The 14837-nt window shown below is 40.1% G+C and overlaps 1 protein-coding gene across 1 annotated transcript in view; it reads left to right on the top strand.

Moving 5' to 3' along the window:
• Positions 1-1384, top strand: part of LOC135463445 (G-protein coupled receptor GRL101-like) — a 55281-nt gene extending 53897 nt beyond the window's left edge. Inside the window, exons 24-25 of the mRNA XM_064740705.1 lie at positions 824-992; positions 1136-1384. Coding sequence (XP_064596775.1) covers positions 824-992; positions 1136-1341 — 375 coding nt within the window. The 3' untranslated portion in view covers positions 1342-1384. The remainder of the gene's footprint in view (positions 1-823; positions 993-1135) is intronic.
• Positions 1385-14837: the final 13453 nt, after the last annotated feature.

The raw sequence follows: 14837 nt of genomic DNA, 5'->3' as shown, positions 1-14837 counted from the left end.
CTGTAAATAAAGTGAAAGACTCCCCTCTCCAAATCAGACAAAAATATCCAGACAAAAAACAAATGGCTCTATTTTTAAAGAGATTTTGCTGTGTTTGAGGGCCTGCCGTAAAATGATTTATTGTGGAAAATAAATATGTCCGTTTTCAAATGCGGGGGAAAATGGATATTCTTTTTTTTATGCCAAGTCGTTTTTGGTGTTATATGGCTCTTGAACTCAAGGAGTGATTTCCCCGTGTGTTACTACGAACGGACAGCGTCGCTTGGTTCAGCATGGACTGGAGCATTCAATAATAAAAATTATATGTAAATGAATGAGAGTCATAGTAATAATTTAAATTAATTATAAAGTAGACTGCCTAACTTGTAAATTTATTTTTGTAATTTGTTTACTTACTTCACTGTTGTTTATCGCCGTACTTAAGAATATTTCACTGATACGACGGCGGCCAGCGTTAAGGCGAGAGGAAACACGGCAGAGCCTATGGAAAATCCATCATCATCTGCAAGGTACTCCCACGGTCAACCGCGGAAGCCTGTATGAGGTAGATTCAAACTCTCAGGGGCTAGCTGAGCTAGCGTTAGTTAGCTGCTCCTGGGCCATTGTGGTGAGCTAGCGCGCTAACCACTCGGCCTCTTGTAAATTGATGTTGTAAAGTACATAGAAAAATGTTCATAATCTGACCTAAATCTAAAATGCCGTATAATTTCCGGGATTGCTGAAGGGAAAAATTTACACGTCATCCTTTCATATGCGTCTTTATCAGTGTTTGGAAAGATGTTCGTTTGATAGTTTTCTCCTTACTTTGCACTTAATGTTTCAGGTGTATGCCTGGATAGCTGTCTTCATCCTTCCCGTCAATTCAGCCATTAATCCCGTGCTGTATACAATCTCTACAGCTCCCTTCCTCATGAATATCCAGAAGAGAGCGTCATATGTGAGAAAGTCGTTCATTGGCTCCGTAAATGGAGATACACGTCAGACCTATACAGGTAAGTGACATGCGCATTTCGGGAAGTCATCCACCTTTAGACTTGGCCAAAGCAATAGCTGAGACATTTTCCGTATCTGTATTTTATAAATATTCTTTTCGAGGCTTAACACCAAATAGTTTTATCTTGACTTTATGTTACAGATGACCGCAGTAGTAATTATTTCGAAAGAAGCAAGTCACAGTCACAGTATAGACAGTTGGAGCTAATACGCTTGCGCAGTCTCAACCGTTCTCCTCTTAGACTTCCAAGGAATATATCGTCCAATCCTGAGGAAACAGACGACAGCACACGCCAACTAGCGGCAAACCCCCACAACAGAGAAACAGATACGGATTCCGAGTGGTAGTTTCGTGTATCATTTTCAGACGCTTTATTTATGCAGTTCTGTTCACGACATGGATATTGATGATTTTAATTTTATAGGACCTGTTCCTCTTTTCACCTTTAAGAAGTAAATTAATGTTTGCCGTCTACCTGACATCAAACTGCTGTGTGCTTTTGTTTTTGTACAAGCAGTAAGTTTTGCGAATGCTTTGGCTTTGCCGTGAGTATTCCGTTAGTTATTGTCTCTTGGGGGGCGGGGGGGGTGGTGACAACAAAATAGCATCATGCGGCTTTCAGTGATGATTGATATTCGCCGCTGAGGAGAACCTTTAATTCACAGTTCAACGCAAAATCATTTATGGCCGGAACGATCCAAGACATTAAAATTTATAGGCAAACCAAAGATCATTCGCATAAAGTCTTAGGTGCTGAATATTTTTATGAGAGATATTGACATCGTTGACTTATTCAACATGGACTGACAGGATTCAAAAATAAATTGGATTTCTCGGGAAAAAGGGAAGAAAATTGAGACGTTTCTCAGAGGCATTAAAGGAAATCCCGCTACTCTGACGACGAGACTCGGAAGAAACGAGACTGGGAAATTAACACGAGGCTCTCGAGGGACACCCCCTTGAGAAAGACTTCTGTTATGTTGTTAAGGTATCGGATGGCTTTAAAGCAATACTGATATAGCCAGAGGCTCCACCTTAATGCCCTCTTGATCAATATCGGCTGGGCAAAAGCTTCAACCAAAGCGTGTTTTGCGGAGAGGGGATTCCCATAGGACAACACATAGTCAGCGTGTCTGACAGTGACTTTAAAAGAAAAGATAAAACGCATGAATTACACCTCTAGGTTATGTAAGCCTGGGTAGTGCCGGACTAAGTGGTTCAGATATCACCCTATTTCTTGTCTTACAAGAGTATGAGGAAAGTGTTGCTTGATTATTTTTAATGATGCGTCTTTATCATAAGTAAGGAAGACCCTGGCTCAAGTTTTAAAGGTTTTATTGTTTTTAAAGAAACAATGGATTATCTATGGCACGGACTTACTGGCCTGCTGTATCTAAATCTGTCTATATGTTTCGTCATATGCTTTATGCATAAATGGACTAGTTTCTGTTCGCAACCATATTTGGGGCGTCAGTTCACAACCACTTGTATTACACCAATATGGTGTGCAGATCTGTTTGTCAGATGTGCCAGAGTTGGTCGGTAACATGCTGAAGGTCGGTAGTTGGACGCTCCAGGTTCCTCCACCCATACAGCTGACTGGTGTGGTACAAGTAAAATAGTTTTGAGTTAATATATTGCTCGAGAAACCATGGTACTTGGATTTATCGAAACAACGCGGAGTAAGTTTGGTTTCATGAATTGCATTGAAGGAAAATGAAAATAATCATTGTCAGTGACAATGACAAATCGTTGATAATGCCACTGAAATAAAAAATATTTTTATTTTATGAATTCCAATAGAGATTAAAACATGCACATATCAAGAGTAACAATGAAGGTCTTTAATCTGACTAACCCTAAGCTTCTTGGTAATTGTCATTTTTTCACGACACCTTCGAAAACTGGCAAAATTTACAGTGTTCTGCAATCCATCGCAAAACGGTATATACAACGTGGAAAACAAAGGGAAACTGATTCAAAATAACCAGGACAATTTCCCTGTAACAACGTGGCTTTTGTGTCAGAGCTGTAAATGAGTATATCCTACAATTACGCGTAGGGCTATGATAAGGTATGCATGGCCTGCATCCTATTTTCTTTTCATCTACGTCCTGTTTTGGTGCATCTTTTCAATCGATACTATGCTTGATAAATAAAAATCTTGTTAGTAGGAAACGCTTCAGTGTTTTCAATTGTGATACTAAGAATAGGATTTATGAGACAAAGAATACATAGATTACAAATGTAGTTATTTACTTGGTTGGTGTATCACGCCGAAGTCAAGAATATTTTTCATTTATACCACTGCAGCCAGTATTATGGTGGGAGGAAAGCTTGCAGGGACCGGGAGAAAACCACGACCATCCGCAAGTTACTGACAGACCTTCACACGAGTGCCCGGAGAGGAAGTCAGCATCGACTCATAGCGACTGAATTGGTGAATGCGAAGCGCTGGCAAGCTTTAGTTTTCTAGTTTTCTTTAATGGCCATTAGGTAATTTGGAAGAAGCATCTTATGCACAAACATTTTGAACTGTATTCAGGCCAAAAAGATGGGTTATTAATTCTAATCGCATTCATATTTCGACTATTTGAATCTTTCTTGCTGCATCAGATATCCGAAATATTCAGTAATTACAGTCTTAAGAATAGCCTTTGATTGAGAACAGCGTGATTGAAAAGGCGAGAGCATTGATGTATGCATAGACGATTTCTTTATCCAAGGTGATGAAAGCATGGGAAATAAAACGAGGATTTAAAGCTATGCAAGAACCCAGTAAAAGTAGAAGTGTGAAAAAACACTAGCGGAACAATGTTAAGCTCCCAAAAAATAGTGGGTTATATGGAATGATGTCAAAACATTTTACGTGTTCAGTTTGCAAAAAAACTTAGAAACCCATACGATCATTTGCAATAATGTCTACTAAAATAACAATAAAGCCTTGGTGATTAATTAAAAACAGCTCCCCCGTGAATGCGTCTCGTTTTTTTTACGCTGACGTGAAGTGTTACAGCTGAACTTAAGCTTTCTCCCTGACTTCGATGAAATCGTCCTAAATGGTAAATGCCCAGCTGATCCCGCGCTAAGTGCACCGATTCAATCAGCTAAACATTACTAGAGATCGGCTGTCATTCACAAGGTTTGACTTTAAGGCCAAGGAAAACACGTTCTATGTTTGGCGAAATTGTTTCAACAGCGCCCTGTGGATATGAATTCCACAAAAATACCACACGCCTAAAGAGGATTAAGGGCATGGAATTCAAGCAGGGACAATACACCTTGGGTCATTCAGATCATTTCTTCATCGTCATCACTTAGTCATAACATTTTACCGACTATCGTGTTGTGTTAGAACTAAGTCTCATTGTACATGACAACCATCTATTTCCACCTCCCTTGTAAGAGCGCCGCTCTGAGATGCTAACCACCTTGGTCACGGGAGCCCCGCACATCATAAGAATTTCAAGTCGACAATATGTAGATATTAAACTGCAGGAAATCGGAAACTATTTAATGTCCAATGGCCATGTTTTCCGATTCCTTTAAAACAGGTTAGTTCTAATGAGTAAATAATTAATGTCGGCATATGACAAGGCTTGTAACCATGTTAGTTGTATGTGGAACAGAGTAAGAAGGCACATCTTTGGCGAATGTCTGCTAAGGAGACATCTACAAGTAAACTAATTGTTGTAACAAAGATATTGACGTGCACGTGTTCATTGTAGGATGTAAACGAATTTAATAATTTTGTTTATTTTTCTGATTATTTTTTTGTTTGGTTGGGGTTTTACGCCGTCCGCAGGAATATTTCCACATTGTGGTGGGAGGAAAACCGGACAGAGCCCGGGGGAAACTAACGATCATCGGGAAGTTGCTACCAGACCTTCCCACGAATACAACGGGAGGGAAAGTCAGCATAAACTCGACTTGAACTATTCATGTGAATGCATACATAGCGGCAAAATTACACGCCCCCTAGCATCATGGCTTCGCAGAATTAATAAAAAAATGCGGTGATGTTAACTGCATTGTATTAGACGTCACTGGTCCAGAATTACCCATAATTCTGTCTTATCATCACATTTAGCATACAATAAAACCTTGGGCTATAGCCTATAACGTTCTTGTAGTCGATTGCACCAAACCGTGCAAATCACGATGTGTGCAGATATAATCCGAAAACTCGGCCACGTTTTTAAACACAGTCTCTCATAGTCTTTTTCTTCTTTTCGTACGGCATCATTGGAAACGTGACTTTTCGAACATCCAGTCTATCCAGATGGCTTGACAGCTTACGATAGACATCGATTTTGATGTTTTTTGAAGGTGTTCGCTCTCAAGAAAAACTTATTTAAAAATACTAATAATAAAGTTATGTTTTTGTTCTTGTGTTTGCAGTGTCAACACTGTATACATCTTTTCTTGTCTCTTGCACGATCTCGTCTCCTGGTGATGTAACTGGATACCCGAAAACCGTGTTCATATGGATTGCCGCATTTTTTGGCACACACTCTTATACGTATTTGTCATTTATATCAACTTCAAACAATATTTCTTTTCTTTTTAGAAAAAGAATCCGAAGCTCTGAGGATACTCCACTAATGCAAGTTCTAAGAAATATCTGAATTATAACGGAATGAATTTATTCGTTCAGCTCAATTAGCTCTATACGAAGGTTCTCCAAACAAGCGTTGAAACTATACGTTTTATGCTGTAAAAGAGTGTCAAAAGAGAGGCACGATGTACTTAATACAAGTAAATACATTTCCAACCTCGCTCGTCTTTCTGGATTTTAGCATTTAAGTTCCGGTTGGATCGCTTCCAAAAACAGCATGCACCCCATACAAGGTGTAATAAAACCAATTTCATACCTGCGTTCAATTTCAGTATAAATGGTTTGAGTACGAGAAATAATACAACAGATGGATCCAACACATCCGAGGTCTCCCAACCCGTTCTCGTGACAACGTTACTACTCATTCCGTCCCCGGTGAAAGCAATTATGACACAGAAGATTGAACATTTGTAACTAACGTTTTGGACATCCGGTTGGGATATTTGCAACAATACTGCTGACGATTGGTCAATTGCGTTTTCTTGATTGACAGTTTATTGAAAGGTCTACAGGGGAATACCAACACTTTGCATTTATATGGTTTAAACTCACCTGGCTCTTTATCTTTGTATTCTCTTAGCAACTCTCGTGGAGAATGAAAAATGTAATTTTGTACGTTCGTAAATGCAACTAAATCTTCAAAAATTTATTTGAATATTTGATTGATTGGCGTTTTACTGAGAAAGCTTTAAATTATTTTGTACCTTGTAACCAGTGAGGTGACATTTCACAAATTGTGTTATAATGATCGTTGGCTCCACAAGAAAACATCTGTAACCCGTTTTACGACCACATAATAATGTATTTTTAAAATGCCTAAAAACAACTCTTAACACGCAACTGCGATAAGTTCATCTTTCTGGTAGCACAGACATCCGTAAACCAGGATGTTCAAAGACGTTTCGAAATTCTGTTTAGACAAAGAATGAGTGGAGATGTTACGAAAGTCTTTACCTTATGGTTATTCCCCACAAGATAATTTTGCAGCTTGAAAAAACAGGTTTGTTCATTAAAACAAAGTTCTTTTACCTAGATGATGCAATGGGTGGCAGATAAATCCGTGAACGTGAGTGTTCAAAGGCATTTTCACAATTCTGTTTAGGCAGGGAATAAATACTGATATTAGGCTAGTCATTTACAAGACACGGAAGATCCTGTTGACTACAGGCAGTCGCATCCAAAGAAACAACTACTCCAAATCTAGATGTTTTGTAATACTAGACATCCTGGGATTTTATGCCTATCAAGTCGAAAGTAACCCATACGGCTTGCTCGCATGTGTGTAGTCTTCCTACTTGTATGTAATCACGAGCTGGAGATTGCTTCATTGATTCCCCTAAAGTGAGTGCTGTAAGAGGTGTGCTGGAAACACCATTCTCGGGTTTTCACTCTGGTCGTTTCTGGGCAGACCTGATTAATCAAGCCGTGTGCTCACATACTTTGTCAGATAAAAAAGTTTAGACGTCCTAAACCTGTCCATGTACTTCACTTAAATATGGTCCTCGTCATGAAGTCACACAAGAATAATATGAAAATGATGGATTTTCCAATCATGTTAAATAAAGTCAAGAAAACTCTTGCTATTTATATGTTTTATACTTCTGAAGAAAATTATAGAATATTAAATTGCACTTATAGTTGGATAGCTTACACATTTTCATTTCAATTGGTTACATGCTTCTAGTCTTCTCATTTGTGTCTCATAATGAGTTTCCGCACTAAAAAAGCTAGTATATCTTTGAAAATCTGAACTGGAATGAGCAACGAAAAAGTCTAAAATCTTTTCTCACAGGAAAACCTTTTGTTAGGAAATTTTGATTGTTTTGTGAAAATCCTACTTTGAATCAAATAAAATCCTTATTCACATATTTCGTCCCAAATAAAGTCTACTATCATCGGACTTCACTGCGACAAGGAAAAAGTGAAGCAAAACATTACACATCACTAGAACGGTGGCGGTCATATTTGTGAATGGAGGAATGCCCTAAAACTGTAGGCATTGCCAGCAAACCGTGCACGTGACGATGTATGCAGATATTAACCGATGACTAGGCCACGTTTTTAACATAGTCTGTCATCTTTTTTTTTCTTTTCGCACGGGAAAGATCATTGGATCATTGGAAACGTGACTTTTTAAACATCCAGTCTACCAAGATGGCTTGACATCTTGTGACTGACATGAATTTTTATTTTTCGGAGAGGGTGTTTTCTCTAAGAAAAACTCATATAAAAATTCTAATACAAAAACTTGTGTTTTGTTCTTCTGCTGACAATGTCAACACTGAATACATCTTTTCCTGCTTATTGCATGATGTGGTCTTCTGACGATGTAATTGGATAAAAACAATCTATTCGCGGAACTGCCATAAGTTCATTTTCTGGGATTTTGCATAGAAATCCATAAACGAGGATGTTCAAAGACGTTTCGAAATTCTGTTTGGACAAAGAATTAGTGGAGATATTACGAAAGTCTTTACCTTATGGTTACCCGGCACGCGATAATTTTGCGGTTTGCAAAAGCAGGTTCATTTACTTAAAACGATCTAAGTTTTTTTTACCTGGATGATGCAATGGGTGGCAAATAAATCCGTGAACGTGGGTGTTCAAAAGCGTTTTCACAATTCAGTTTTGGCAGGGAATAAATACTGATATTAGGTTAGTCATTTACAAGATCCAGAAGATCCCGTTGATCACAGGCAATGGTTCCAAAGAAACAACTACCAAAAACCTAGATGTGCTCTAATACTAGACTAGTCATCCTTGGATTTTATGCACATCACGCCAAACGTAACTCATAGGACTTGCTCACGTGCTTGTATTCTTCTTACTTGTATCCAATCACGATCTGAGGATTGCTGCATTGATCACTTTGAAGTGAGCATTGTAAAAAGTGTGTTGAAAAGATTAGAATTCATTTCGCATATTTCAAATTGCAGACAGTTTCTTATTCAACTTTAACCTATGACTTTTACTGAATTAGGGTTGCAGATTCAGGTTGCGCAAGTAAGATACAAACAGTCGTAAGGAAAAATGCAAAAAGACAAACTGAAATCGCGTAATCACTCTCAAAGGAGGAAAATTTAACTCCTTGTAACTTTAATCTGTAGTTGTGCAGCTTAATGAGTTTCCGCACTAAAAAAGCTTGTATCGATTTGAAAGTCTGAACGGGAAAGAGCAACGAAAACGTCTAAAACCTTTTCTTACAGGAAAAACTTTTTTTATGAAACCATGCACAACGATGACGTCATTTGGTTGTCTTGAGAAATCCTACGGTCAATCAAACAAAATCGTTATTCGCATTTTTTGGTAAAGTCCACTATCATTGCAGTTCAATGCGACGAGGGAAATGCGCCCCAAAACATCGTACATTCAGGATTCTTGACCATTCAATATTGGTTTACCTTTCATTGTCTCTTTTTAAATCCAGTCCGGAATCAAGGTCCGACAATTATCTTGCCAATACTCTCTCAAGGTACCCAAATGATGCGTTCTTTTCACGACAGAGGGCGCTTGATGCAAGTCTCTAGACAAATGTCACCCTGAATATCCTTCGTGATTAATAAATCATCAAGGATGTACACCTACAGTTGTCCCACAACTTCAGCCAGATATAAAATGACGCTAAGTATTTCTTTGACAACTCGTGGACTTTAATGACACGTTTCTGCAGGGGAACCTAAACCGTCTATGGGAACAAGGGATAACTGCCAGCGGTTCCTCACAAGTTATCAGGGCAGGTAATCTCAATCAATAATGTTCTCTTAGCGACATTATGCCAAACATTGCCTTAACTTGGGTACTTAGCACGTTTATAACAGACCCTCATGTTTTGTACCCAGTGCCGTATCCACATGCCTTTCTGTTCGACTGCAGCTTTCTGTCATATTCGAATAGACGAGTTTTGTTTACTTTAGATCACCACGCTCTCCATTCACAAACCTAACTGTCGTCGTTCTGGTGATCTGTAAAGTTTATTAGTCTATGTCTGAATAAAACGTGCCTGGTATTGTGCACCTGGCTAGTTTGAGTCGGTTATATATGCGATGTAATTTTCACGTGTTTCGTATTAGGCCTTCGGCACATAACAGTCTTTATATGCATCAGTCTGGTTTTGTTTCAAATCTGTGCTATCACACAAGACCCGGACCACCAGAATCGGATCAATTTCAATTTCTCACGTAATTCAGATGCTGTTTCATGTAAGCGGTATTTCTGTAAATAAGGTCGAGTACCCGACCTCAAGCGGCTGACATTTCTGCCGTAATAAATCGCTTAAAACCGGCCAATCACATTAAGCGATGCCTGTTCGGACATGTGTTTTGTCCTAGGCATAGATTTCTATGTAATTGGCCTAGTTTGTATTGATTGTTTTCGACACCATTTTTATAAGAATTTGCCACTTTCCCACATGTCACACAGATTATTCTTAGCTGAAGAAAGTTGTCTAGCGAAAATATGACAAAACCAGACAGCTCTTGGCACAAAACGCCTCGAAAATAATTGTTCTTGAAATTGTTCAACATTCTTCTTGAGTATTACTTTAAAAAAAAAAAAAGAAACCCACGACTCGTGTCCAATAACGACAGGCAGGAAATTACTGTCCCTGTTTGTCGCATTGAATACTTGGGACAAGTAGCTAAGAATCTTTGAGCATATGAGAATGCAGCTATTTGAATTCTCACTGTCATATTAACAATGTGGATGCTTTGTGGTTCGAGATTCTGTATAAGACCGATCCCTGTTCGTTACTTTGTAAGTACGGATACAGCATTGTGTTGTGTGTCACGGCGTCCCAGTGGGACAGCATATACAATATATGTCTAGAGCGTTAAAAGCCTCGTTAAAATGGATCATAATCTGATGGGTACAGTATGCAAAGTGGCCGAAAAATCGTCTTTCCTCTCTCTTATGAGCAATCAATGTCCACAGGCATATCATCAGGGGAACCACAGGTCATTCGAACAAGCAGAGAAGGTGCGAGAGTGTATTTGAGCTGTTTACAGATTCTCATTGGCAGTCAATGGTCTCCTTGTTAAGTCGACCCTCAGAGATGGCCGCGTGAAGGCTAGTACCTCCTCAGTTACGGCGACTGAATGAATGTCCATTGTAGGTGACAGAGGGCGCGACTTACACGTATCTGGAGCAGTACTAATGTAACTGAACATTTTTGTGTGCCATAGCGTCCTCGGCAGTCAGATTCGCGTTCGTGTTAACTTTAAATATTTAATTTCATGGTTATGCATAACTACTCTGTATGGTTTACGGCACTCTATTCACATGAGCGTAGCATTACATATACTTATAACACTGTACCGGAAAAGCAGACAAACCCTGATCGGGAGTGATGGTGAATTGATGGTAAGATGTAACATATAATTGTTGTTATTCAGTTTTAATGATATCGCCTGAAAGCTCAATAACTTCTCTCCTCGGGGCTTCCGCACACAAGAATAGCTTTTCCCTTCAGAAATATATTTTGTATAAACAATATGTCTAATATATGTAACAATGGACTTATCTCAAGTCAGATTAATAAACATATAAAACGCTTAACCGCCCATATGTGTGTTTGGTCATTGATGAGTTTTACGCCGTATTCCAAAATATTTCTCTGAAATGGTGGCGGACAGCACTATGGTTGGAAGACTTTGATCTGTAGAAACCCGCGACCATCGGCAGGTTTATACCGCCTGTAGGTTTTGAGGACATACAGACATAGGGCCTACATCATTACAAAGTATGTTGACAAGAATATTTCACTTATACGACGGCGGCCAGCATTATGGTGGGCGGAAACCGGGCAGAGCCCGGGGGAAACCCACGACCATCCGCAGGTTGCTGGCAGACCTTCCCACTTACGGCCGGAGAGGAAGCCAGCATGAGCTGGACTTGAACTCACAGAGACCACATTGGTGAAAGGCTCCTGGGTCATTACGCTGGGCTAGCGCCCTAACCGACTGAGCCCCGGAGGCCCCTGTTGACATTGAATAAGGGATCATGCTTTCACGTCAACCATATTGACAATATTGCAGCTACCTCATGGTGAACGTGGGGACGTCAGAGAGGAACAGTGTTTCACGGTCCTAACATCCGTTTAAAACTCAATTTACAAGGGTATTTATTTATTTATTTGATTGGTGTTTTACGCCGTACTCAAGAATATTTCCCTTATACGACGGCGGCCAGTATTATGGTGGGAGGAAACCGGGCAGAGCCCGGGGGAAACCCACGACCATCCGCAGGTTGCTGTCAGACCTTCCCACGTACGGCCAGAGAGGAAGCCAGCATGAGCTGAACTTGAACTCACAGTGACCGCATTGGTGAGAGGTTCCCGGGTCATTACGCTGTGCTAGCGCGCTAACCGACTGAGCCACGGAGGCCCCTTACCAGGGTAAGACGTCAGCACTTTAGGAAATATTTGAGTTCCGGGATCCGGGATCAAACCCAGGTTGGATCATACCGAAGACTATAAAAATGGAACTTGTTGCTTCAGTGCTTGGCACTTACCACTGAGATATTAAAGCAAGAGAACAGGACTGAATGGCCTGGTGTGAGTATAATGTGACTGGGTGGAGTGTTATGTCTGGTGTCATTTGCATGATACTTCAGTGGCGGCAGGGCCTTGGTGGGATGGACTCGCCCTACCACAAGATGACACTGTTTATGTACACACATTTCATGAGTCCTCGTCGTTATGTGACTGAAAACTTGTCAAATCCGACGTTAAACCCCAAGCATTCATTCTAAATATCAAGCTTTCGATTCATCAATGATATCTTTGTATTAGCGTGCTTGTTCTAGTTATTATTTAAAATAGATGTAAGTAATCAGTGATAGGATAGGTTTGACTTATTGATGTCTGAATCTATACTGTAGTAATTTGATAAAGAAATTATGTTCTCATAGCTCTACGGCACAAGCAATTCCGTTAGCAGCATGAAGCAAAGTCTCAAGTCTTCAAGGAACAGTACAGGGGCGGCTAGATATGCCGTGAACGCTTTCCTTTGGTGTCTAGGACTTTGGCAGCTATTGTTGACACCCTAGACTTGGTCTAAAGGCGGCATACATGTATGTCATTGTCGAGTAATTCTCTTCACAGCGAAATCGCCTTTCGTTTTTCGAAAGAAACCGCGCGTCTTCGCTGGGAACCCATAAGGGACGCGGTATGACCTAGCGGTTTAAAAACGAACATATATCTTAGTGAAATAATCGGGTCTCTGCGGTATTTAACTGTCGCATTTTGAAGAATGAACAGTATTCGCCACGACAGGAAACTGTCATTGAAAGCCCCTCACAGATCAGCTCTGTGGTTCTTAAAGTGGCAGTCATCTTTATCCTTATTTATCCGTCTTTACGTTAAGCGAGGTCGTCTTCCGAGTTATATAAGCCTTTGCTTGGACACCAGATTTAGACATCAACACGTATCTCAACGATCAAGCTATTTCAACAACAGCGCCTGGAGCAGGGAATTCTAATCTTATTCCGCTGTATGTATGTGATCTATGGTTGTACGTCGTACTAGGCAATTTTTCAGTCACGTGACAACGAGGCGTCATGTGTACATATAGTGTCTATTTGTGACAAGGCGAGTACTGCTGTCTCTGACGTACAATGCATCATGCCGAAGACACCAGACATGACAACACCCTGTCATATTATACTGACACTTGGCCAGCCAGCACTGTTTTCTTGCCCTAACCTTTCAGCGTTGAGCTCCAAAACAGGCAGCATTAAGTACCATTTAAGTCTTTTTTATGGTCTATGGGTCTCCCAAGGCGGACGCTCTAACGGTTAAGGCTCGTGACAGCGCTCATGTTGCCCTTTAGATGATCTTACATGAAGGACCTAGGGGATCCTTTGGCCTTCACTTATGACATACATCTGTACATGCACCAATCACTTATCAAAACCAAGTGGGGATTATACTAGTACGCGAAGAAAACCGTGGCAAGGCAAAGTAACTCCAACTCATTGTCTTGTATGTGATAAATCTGGCTTTAAATCCCCAGGGAAACCAGCGACATCTCGGTGCTAACCTTGGACCTTATTCGCCGTGGACCAATCGACCGCGGCGAGAAGAATGTTTGAAATAAAAAAAGACAAGAGAGGATCATATTATTGATATGAAATAAGTTCACCAGAGGGTTTTGTGATGGAAATCTGAAGCCATAACTTTAAATGCTTGTTAAAGACTTTTCACGACTGTGCAATTTGGCAAATGCAGGTCTTTTTTTTTTTTTTTAAGAATGTGCTTATTTATCAATATTGATGTTTCAGAGGTCATGCAAAGCCTTCGGTCATTGACTCAAAACATTTTTCTCTGCTGACATTTTTTAAGCGATTGATGTAAAGCACTTAATGCAGAGAAATTCATGACTCCTTCGAGTTCCATGCCATTGCAAAGCTCATATGTATTCCTGGCTACATCTGAACCACGAATTAAGCAGCAATGGGTCGCTCGAGTGAAATTTACATCTTTCACAAAAAAAACAGTTGAAAAAGAGATAGAGAACTACATGTATAACTTGTTTATTTGTAAAACGATCGATTGTCTAATTCCAAATAAGTGCTCATGAGAGGAGAAGGTTACGAAAACCGACGAAAGGAATAAGGACAAAAAGATCTCAGGGAAAACGTTATATGGCATCTAATCGTTTTTATGTTCACACTTGGCAAAAACAGAGAGCATAACCATGTGGTGATCTATAATACAGCGTACCTAAAAAATTGAAATGTGAACATAAAAAGGATGATTTAATCAACTTGTTACGATAAAAACGTCATTGTAAACTGAAAGTACCTTAAATATAAAACCTTTCAAGTTTTTCACACTGCCATGAAGCAATAGAACATCAATGACATTTTAGTGGATCTATGGAATGGTGCTAATTGGAGTGGGAGGAGAGAGGGTTGGGAGGATCACCTCTTGCGCCTGGTACCTGTTAGACGTCCTGAGTTACGAGAAGCTGGGTTCGAGCCTGTGTCCTCATTGTTGAACATCCAGCGAATGCTATGACATATTGCACTGACCAGCCTTCAATTATTTACTTATCTGGTTGTTTTCCACCACACTCAAGAATATTTCACTTATACGATGCCGGCCAGTGGGAGGAAACCGGGGCAGAGCCCCAAGGAAACCCACAACCATCCGCAGGCAGACCTTCCCACGTAACGCCAGAGGGTCTTGCTGTTATTGACCCTAGACATTCATGATGGATGGCCATT

The sequence above is a fragment of the Liolophura sinensis genome, chromosome 3 (genome assembly GCF_032854445.1).
Source record: "Liolophura sinensis isolate JHLJ2023 chromosome 3, CUHK_Ljap_v2, whole genome shotgun sequence".
Classification (NCBI taxonomy): Eukaryota; Metazoa; Mollusca; class Polyplacophora; order Chitonida; family Chitonidae; genus Liolophura; species Liolophura sinensis.
Note: the sequence above shows the minus strand (reverse complement) of the source record. Positions and strands in the feature narration are given on the sequence as shown.